The following is a 9,549-nucleotide window of genomic DNA, read 5'->3' on the forward strand; positions in this document are numbered from 1 at the left end:
AGGTGTGGCACTCCTGGCTCCTGCTTCTCCAGGATGTGTTCTAATGGATTTTAACAAGGCCTTTACCAAGTCCTCCTTTGACGGGATGAAACAGGGTACAGGCAGATGCTAATTCTCAAGGACGTCAGAGATCTGGCAGTTCCCATACAGCTGGAAAGGATTCACACCTCGACCCAAAGAGGCAACAGAAATCTTCGAAAGATGCTAGAGCACAGGAACAGTCACTGGGGGTGAGGCCATCCATCATGTGTCCTCAGGGACCCTGTTAGAAATGAGACCCTGGAAGGATGAGGTCCTTCTGGCATCCTAGCATGGGTCCGAGGGGAGACTCCACTGTGTGCACACAGGCATTCATCTCCCAAACACTGGCACAGGACCCATCCTCACAGAGTTCAATGACCCTGTGCCTGGATGTCAGAGTAAGGAGGGCCCTAGAGGTGATTTAGTCCAAAGGGAAGAAACTGAAGCCCCAGACAGGGAAATGTCTTTGGACAATTGTCCAAAGACACACAGCAAGTTAGTGGCCAGGCTGGGTGGGCTCAGATTTTCACCTTCACTAACAGGAGTATGCTCCAGTGAGATCATGAGGTAAAAACGTGCCAGCTGGTCCTTTCCCATGAGGGGCAGGAGCTGTCATTTATGCTTCTGATGAGCCTCCAATCCCATTTTCACTGAGTTGTACGTCTGACAACAGACCCCCGGACATGGCCAACAGTCCTGTCACCAAAGTCCTCGGCCCATCAGGTGGTTCAACGTCAATGATGGATAAGATTTGTCAGTGGAAATGATGTTAGGGGGCTTAGATGGTGCCCCCTAAGGTCCAGACTGGTGGCTGAAGTATCCCCTCTGTGCATGTGTGTGTGTGTGTGTGTGTGTATGCACACGCTGTGCTGCCCCCCAGCCCGAGGGCAGGGACTGTCTGACTCTTGCATCTGCAGCCCCAGCATTTGGCACAGGATTCTGCACAGAGGAAGCATTTCATAAACCATTCATTCATTCATTCACTCACTCAAATGAGAACCTCTGGGGCCATTTTGAATCTCCCAACTCCACCCGAGGCCAGTCCAGAAGCAAACCACCAAGTGGGGCCAGAACCAAGGAGGCAAAGGTCACTTACCGAATGAAGCTCAGGTGAACCCCCAGAGAGCGATGTGTGCCTGAGCAGTCGATACAGAGAAACACGCCGTATGTTATGCTGGCCCAGCTGGGGTTTTTGGCACCACAGTCAAAGCACATCTGGAACAAAAATGTCATCCATTAATTGGCCTAATGACTGGCCTAATGAGTCATTCTCCAACATCCAGACAGCACTTGGTTCAGCTAAAACAGAGAATCTGGGGGTTTGACTACCATCACGGTAGAGGGTTCAGAGCAAAGTGGAAGGTCTGTGGGTCTGCAGTCAAGGTGGGTCTGGGATCCAATCCCAGTGGGACCCTGGGAAAATGGTGAAGGGAGGCCACTACACTTTCTGGGCCATTAGAAAAGGGCTCTGCAGGCCTGAAGCCTGAGCCCAAGTGGGATGGGGTCTGACCTCTCAGGACTCAGCCAACCAATCAGTGGGTAGGAAGGCAAGTCAAACTGCCCTCCCCAGCCCACACCTCCCTTCTCTGGCACCCACAGCAGCAGCTACACCAGTCTTGCTGGAAAAAATCCTTCCCCCCATTCCTGGCTAGAGCTGCCCCCCATCCTTTTCTGGCTGCCTGGGGGGTGGGCCTGGAGGGAGGCCTCTGAGCTCTTGGCAGTGACAGTCAAAGCCCTGCTTCCCTCCACCACTTTCATTTTGGGGAGGCGGCATGAGTCAGACAGGATGAGGAGGTACGGAAAGAATGGAACTGGCATCACAGCTCTCGTTACGTTATTTTTTCCTTGAACCCGCCCTCCCTCCATCCCTTCGATTAGCCCAGGGTCAGCTTTGACCCTTCTCTCTCCCTCACCCCTGCACCTCGTTAGCTGTCAAACATCCCTCCCCACCCCTACTCTCTATCCATTTAGCTGCTCAGCCTCTCTCCACATCAATGCAGTCAGATGCCAACGCCCACATCTGACCATGAGCTTACTCACTAACCTACAGGGGCTCCCTAGTACCCCAGGAGCTGTGTCACAATCATCTTCTCTGTTTGAATGTCTGTGTTTGTGCAAGTTTTAGCACAGTGATGATCATCAGCAGCTTGGCTCATGTTTATAATTTAGAAATAATTATGCACCTTGGGAATGTGTGCTCAAACATTCTTTATGGCCAGGGCACCCAGTGGAAGAGTCAGGAGCTAAGTGACAGTTGTGAGAAGGCCTCCTGAGGTGGCAAGTGAAAGAAACCCCAAGGTAGGTTTTCAGGATGCCAACGCCGCTTGGGAAAAGAAACTTGGCCTTTTCTAAGTTTTTCTAATATAGCAGAAACCTCCTCCAAACTTCTGACCCAGAGGGTCCTCACTGGAACACCTTCCACGTGCCATTTGATAACCTCTGGCACCACCATTCATGTGGGGCACTCACACCCATGCGCCACAGGGGATGTCAGGGGGCCTGAATCCTCCTCCCAGCCCCAGCCATGCACTGGGCTGGTGAGCCATCAGCATTTGCTCATCCCCCACATCATCCCCACTCTTTCCAAACACACCCAAGTCCAAGCTGAAAGCTGTTATTCATCCTCTGACGCCCACTCGACCACTTCCTAGCAGTGTGGCTAGGAGGGTGGGTCACCTGACCCATGAGTCTCTTCTCCTTCACCTACCCCATCCACTTCAGAGCACAATGATCAGCAAATGAGGTCCTTGCCATGACAGCTAATGCACAGGTCACAAGAGACAGGGGGCTGTGATTAAGCAGTGTGGGGGCCTGGAGAAGGATGGGATTCAGCCAACAGCATGGCTCTGACACCCCTACTGGAGAGGCCCCCTGAGCCTCAATTTTCTCATCTGTAAAATGGAGACAATGTGTACAGTAGCTTCCCTCCTCAGAGGCTGCTGTTGATTCTCTGTACGAGCCTGGGTCCTGTTTTGGGGGTCCAGGGGAAGGATGACAGTCCCTCACCCCTCACCCACAAGGGCCAGGCCCGGGGAGGGCTCTGGGGCTGTCTAGGCCTCCCTAGAAGCTCCAACATCAATGAGCCATTGGCGGGGAGGGGTCTGGTTAGCAGAGTGCAGAGAAGCAGAAGAAAAAAAGCGACATGGCGTTTACTGTTGGGAAATTCCTGAAGTTTCTCTAAATCTTGGTGCTGGGCAAAAGGAACCAAAAAGCAAGCTTCTCCCTTTAAAAGCAGTGCATGTGACCAAGGTGGGTGGGGGGCAGGGCGGTGTCTAGTCTGGGGTAGGACAGTGAAAGCAAAGGCCTTGAGTGGAAGAGAGTGTGACTCGGTCTCCCCACCTGGGGGGGGGAGGTTGCAGCAGCCCAGGGGCCACACTCTGACCTAGAGAGCTGGAAAGAGCACCTGCTCTAACCATTCACACAGAAAATGAATACCAGGCCCACTGCGCTGACTCCTGGGAGGCGGGGTGGGGGGGGGGAAGGGGGGAAGGAGGGCTCAGTGGAGAGAGCCACAGATCCTGCCTCAGACACAAATCATTCACTCTTCTGTATCTTAGTTTCCTCACCTGGAAAATGGAGCTGATAATAGCACCTTTCACTCCAGGTTGTCTAAAGACCAAACAAGTGACCACGTAAAGCATTCTGGAAATCTTGAAGCTGATGGAAATGCTTGTCTTTATTATTGTTCAGACCTGCTGAGCAAGATGGATCCTGAAACCCCAAATGGCTTCCAAGCTCCCGAGGAGCCCGAGAGGCATGAACTTGACATGAACTCTGAGGGACCTCCAGAGATCGTGCAGGACACAAGGGCCTGGCCACTACAGTCCAGGGGCTCAGGATGGGTCAGACACGACTGAACAAGAAAGGGAGGGCGCCCTCAGACCACACTCAGCACATAAGACACTTCCCTCCTGGAAGCCTCAATTTGCCCATCTCGAAAATGGAGGCAATCATACTTCTGTTCCGTACATCACAGGCACCCCAGCAACATCGGTGACTGACCTCAACTCAGCCATGTGAAGGTTTTCCAATAATCAAACTGGGGTGGGGAAGCTGCAGCCTCAAGGCCACGCGTGGCCCTCTCGGTCCTTGAGTGCGGCCCTTTGACTGAACCCAGACTTCACAGAACAAATCTACTTCATACAAGGATATAAAAGGATCTGTTCTGTAAAGTCTGCCTCCACCCCAGTCTCTGAACATTCACTGCTGGACCAGGAAACTGGAAAGTGGAGCGGCCCAAGCCAAGCAAGCAGCCGGCGGCGGTCTGCTGACGAAGCCGATCCAGAGTAAACACTCAGCACACAGGAGAAGGGGAAGGAAAGTGGACACCATGGCTTAAAGGCAAACCCCTGCACCCCGCTCCCCCACATGCCTGAGTCCCTTCCCCCGGCCCCTCCAAAAAGGAAGAAAAAATAAACCATGTGCACCTGATTTTTCTGTAGAGTTAAAATCAACCTGCCATCTTGTTTGGGTGACCTAGAATTGGCTCCAACCAACAAATACCTTACAATTCAAAAATTAAAGAGAGGTAGCTCATTCAGGAGCCTGGGCCAGGCGCTCACTGGTGTGCCCAAGTGAGGTGGGGAGCAGAGGAGTGAGCAGGGCCCTGAGAGGCCATGCAACCCCCAGAGGAGGAGGCACCTGCCCGCTCCTGATGGGCACCTGTACCTGGCAATACACAGCTACACCACGATGCAAAGCCTGTGTCCTTTTCCACATGCCAGCTGGCACCCTCAGCTTTCTCATCTGTAAAAACACTCCTATTTATACTGCCTGCTTCCTTCAAAGCAAGTACTTTCCCTAACTGGCTTCTACCCCTGACTTATGGTACCTGCAGGCTCCCCCCCAGGCAAGTGTCTTTCTTCCTCGGATGCTCCCAGAGGCCTCTAGCTGCCTCTTCCCTCAGTTCTCATGGCTCCTGCCTCAGGATTCCACTCACCACCGTGGACCATGCAGCCCTGGCCACTCTGAGACAAAGTCAGAGCACTGAAGGGGAAGTCTTTGGAACCCAACACTTTGCACACAGTAGGTTTTTAAAAAACATCTCTTGAACTGAATTATGATCTTATGTTTCAAGGACAAAAATCTTTTTTTTTCTTAATTTTCCTGTTAAGAATTTCTAGGGGCAGCTAGGTGGCTCAGTGAGTAGAGCACTGGCCCTGGAGTCGGGAGGACCTGAGTTCAAATCCGGCCTCAGACACTGGACACACTTACTAGCTGCATGAACTTGGGCAAGTCACTTAACCCCAATTGCCCTGCCTTCCCCCCTCCAAAACAAACAAACAAACAACAAAAGAAAGAATTTCTAACCCAAATGAACTGTCAGTCAAAAACTGCTAAGTTTCAGCCTCTCCCAGTGCAGCATTTTATCAGGAGTACAGTTTTGACAAAATTAACCACGAGCATCCTCCCAGGGCACCGGGTTTGTACAACCCCACGAAAACATGGCTGGGGAAATACTGTGTGTGCGCAGTCCATATCTGGGACCTCCCTTCATTCTGAGCTCCTCCCTCCTCTGCCCCCTCCCCCACCCCATTTGACTATAAGGGCCTGGAGGGCAGGGCCCCTGTTTTTCCATTTGTCTCCCCAGCAATGAACACAAAGGGGGCACGTGCCCAGAATGCCACTTGAAGGGCTATGGACATGGAGGCCAGCTGTCTCAGGCTGACACCATCCACCTCACATGTGTACACATGCACACACACACGCGTACACACAAACACACATACGTGTATATACATACGCAAATACTGATCTATATCTAAGCCAGACAAAAATCTCATTTCCACGAGCTAACCCAGATGTCACCCTCGTCTCAGTCTATTGTAACTGGACTTTTACAAGCAGAATCATGTGAGTCGTAAACTCAGGGAAATGCCGCCAAACCATCACACGGGAGAACAGACTCCCGCTTTCCCTCCCTTCCTCCTTCCCTCTCCCCCCCCCTCCCCTCTTCCTGGCTCCCCACATTGCCCAGGCATCACCTTCTCTATCACTGTGAACTTCTCTTAAAATAAGGACGTATCCCCACAAAATCAGTAACATTCTAGCTGCATTATCACTAACTTGATGAGCATAATTCATTCTAGGGATCCCCAACGGGAGATGCAAAAGGAGGTGAAGTGAGGGCAGGTCTCTGTAGCCCCTGGCGAAACAGCTGGACTGACAGGGGAGGATGGGCTGGGGGGGCTCAATCTGAATCCGGGCCTGCAGCTGACTCCCCATGGGGCCACCAGCAGGCCCCTTCCTGTCTCGGGGCCTTTGTTCGCTCATCTGTAATGCAGGGGTCTTGGATTTGGGGATTTGGAGAAGAGAGAACTCAGAGGACAAGACACCATCTTGAAGTACCTGTCTCCAGCAGCATCATGTGGGGTCAATTTCTTCCACTGGGCCCAAGGGAGGAAGAGGAACAGGTGGCAGGTCAGAGGGAAATAAGAAGGTCCTGATAGTCTGAGCTGTCCCACAGTGGAATGGGCCATCTCAGAAATATCACAGCCCCTGGCTGGAGGTCTTCAAGTAAAAGCTGGCTGACCACTTGGGGATGCCGGAGGGGGCAGGACTCTCGTCTCAGGGGACTATGCTTCCACTGAAGGCCCTTCCAGCACTGCAGTCCCATTCTTCTCTCCCTTCTAGAGCTAAAAGTCTATGCCTCAGTAGCCCTCAATGGCACAGGGCAGGAGGTGAGGGAGGGGAAGAGAAGAGGAAAGGAGGCAGCTCTGCTTTGCCCTTCCAACGCTGCTGCACCTTGAGGAATGGTCCACCAGCATGGTCCCTCCCGGTCACCAACCACGGCAGAAAAGTTCAAAGACCCAAGATGGGGCAAGAGCCACAAAGCCTTTGGATTCCAAATAGGCTCCAATGGAGCCGGGGAGATGCTTTGGGGGGGAGGGGGGTGAGCCTAGAGCCCTGTCAGAAGAGAGAGTGGTGGGTGATAGGTTTCTGCTGGCCTCCTGGCCTCCCAGCACCTGCAAAGGGCCATGGGGGTGCCCTTCTCTGGAGTGTCCCCCTACTTCCCGGAGTGCCCCCTCCTGCTGTCTCTGGTGTGCTCCAGGCTGAGGGCAGGTGAGGAAGAGGAAGAAGTGGTTAGAAAAGGGACTCTCAGTCCCCCCGCTTGGGGTGGGTAGAGAACATATATGGAGCATGTGCAAAGGTCTATCTTGGTTCTCCTAAGAAAGCCCGATCTCCTGGAGGATGAAGTGGAGGACATCAGCAGGAACCAGGATGCCTCCATCCAGGCCCTGGCTCTGAGACTTAAAAGTCCTGCAGCACAAGTCAGTGCTCAATGCCTCAGTTTCCTCACCTGTACAAATGGAGGCAACTATGTTGGCGTTACCTACATGCCGGTGTTGTTCTGAGGCAAGCCCTTTGTAAACAGTAAAGCACGCTAGGAATGAGCGTCAGCTTCCCCTCTGAAATCCACACCCCTAAGACCTAGCATGAGCTAAGGTTAATCCCTTCCCTGTGACCGGGAGAGCAAGAAAGACGGTAGCTGGGTGAAGGGAGGCTGGGGAGGGGGGGAGAGAGACCTCAGGGTCACGGAAGGGACTTCAGAAGCTACTGAGTCCAAACCCCTCATTTTAGAGAGAAGGAAACTGAGTCCCCGCGTCGGATGAGGGGGGTGAGGGCTGGGAGGATGGGGGGGGGTGAGCAAGAACACGGCTGGGACTTGGGGAAAGGGGGCAATGAATGGGGGGGTCCTCCCCTCCCTGACACTCCATCAGGGTGGTCTCCTAAGGGGGACGCCGAGCAGAGCCGGGGGAGGGTTCGCCCTCTCTGATGCCCCCCCGTAGTGATAAGGACAAGGGCAGTGGCAGGGGACTGACCCCCACCCCTGCCCCCTCCAGGGAGATGGGGGCCCCTCCCTCTGCCCCCCCAGGAAGATGGGGGGCTGAGGTGGTGCCTAAAGGCAATGATAAGGACAGAATGGGGGAGTCTCCCGATTTCCTCCCCCCACACGGGGTCCTGTCCCCCGGCCCCACAGTGCGACGTGTCCCTGGCAGCGGAGACTCCTCCTTCCTCCCCCCTCCACGCCCTGGCTCGGTTCCACGCAGGCGCACTCACACTCCTCTGCCGGCTCCCCCGCCCTCACTCGGCCCCGCGCAGGCGCACTGCACTCCGCCCCCCCCCCCCCCAAGCCGGGCCCGCGCGGCCGTTACCTTATTGGGCGGCACGGAGCGGAGACGCCTGAACACGGCCGCGATGTCCTGCTTGCTCGGCTCCGCCATGGCCTCGGCGGGACAGGGCGGCAGCGGCAGAGGCAACGGCGGTAAAGGAGGTGGCGGCGGACACAGCTGCGGAGACAGCTGAAGCCCCAGACGCTACGGCGAGCCCGCGGGCCCGGGGCGGGGCTGCGGGGGCCCCGCCTCCTCCGGTGCCGCCTCCTCCGCCCAGCGCCCGCAGCCTGACTGGCTACCTCGGCGCGCGCCTCCGGGTCTGACCCCGCCCCCGGCTTCCGGCCACGCCCCCGCCATCCTGGCCCCGCCTCCACCGCTCCCTCCCGCGCGCCACATCGACGGCTCCAGCTGAAGGGGCGTGGCCAGGAGCGAAGGGGCGTGGCCAGGAGCGCCTAGCCCCGGAGAGTCCAGGGATGCTGAGTGAGGAGGAGAGGAGGGGCCGGCCGAGGGCGGGGCGGGGTCACAGGAGTGAAGAGGGAAAATGATACCCCCCTCTCCCATCCTGACCCCGATCCGGGGAGGGAGAGCGTGAGCATCTATCCCTCAGGCGCTTTCCTCGACGCCAGGTGCAGTGGCTGGGCTGCCCTCTTAAGGTAGTGAGCTCCCCATCTCTGGAAGTCTTTCTAACAGAAGGCTCCGGATGACCACTTGGAGGGATGCGTCACTTTTGCACAATGCACTGCACGAAGCAGGCGCTTCAGGAGTGCATTTGGATGGACTGAGACAGCTTGGCAGATGAGCCTCTGAGAATGAGCCCTGGGTCTCCGGGCTGCCTGAGAAGCTGCCAAGAGCCTCCAGACCTGGAGGGCTGCAAGCCACGACCCTCCCCTCAGCCACGTCTTTAAAGTATGGCTGGGTCGACGTGGCCGCCGAGGTCCCCCAAGCTCTGAAAAATTCTGCCCGCTGAGGCAGCCCTGAATTAGGGGTCCCAGACAAATGTGTGACCCAAGGAAAGATTGCCTTTGGTCGTCTGCCCGTTGGGAGTGAGCCCAGTGGCTTACCGCACCCCCATCTGCACCTGCTCCCCTGGTATTTCATCACAGTCGGTTGAACATGATTCCCAAGGAAGCCCTCGACCCCGAGGGGATGCTTCACTCGTTGTATTTGTTCCCAGTGTCTGGACCATAGTGGACATTTCATGCATATTTGACTGATCCATCGGTATTGTGAGAAATATCTCCAGATTTGGAGTCACAGTACGGGAGTTTGAATCCCAAGTTTGTTACTCACTATCTGTGAGCAAGTCACTTGACTTGTCTGGGCCTCAGTTTCTTCACATGTAAAGTGAGCTTACCTGCCCTCAAGGGTGCTCTAGCTCCTAAATCTATGACCCCATGTTCCCCTCCCCCAAGAA

At 55.2% G+C, this 9,549-nt stretch overlaps 1 protein-coding gene across 1 annotated transcript in view; it reads right to left on the reverse strand.

Moving 5' to 3' along the window:
• Positions 1-8,428, reverse strand: part of ARFGAP3 (ADP ribosylation factor GTPase activating protein 3) — a 53,053-nt gene extending 44,625 nt beyond the window's left edge. The window contains exons 1-2 of the mRNA XM_036760241.1: positions 8,178-8,428; positions 1,118-1,236 (exon numbers count right to left, since the gene is read on the reverse strand). Coding sequence (XP_036616136.1) covers positions 1,118-1,236; positions 8,178-8,246 — 188 coding nt within the window. The 5' untranslated portion in view covers positions 8,247-8,428. The remainder of the gene's footprint in view (positions 1-1,117; positions 1,237-8,177) is intronic.
• Between the last annotated feature and the right edge of the window lie 1,121 nt (positions 8,429-9,549).

Source organism: Trichosurus vulpecula, chromosome 5 (assembly GCF_011100635.1).
Source record: "Trichosurus vulpecula isolate mTriVul1 chromosome 5, mTriVul1.pri, whole genome shotgun sequence".
Lineage (NCBI taxonomy): Eukaryota > Metazoa > Chordata > Mammalia > Diprotodontia > Phalangeridae > Trichosurus > Trichosurus vulpecula.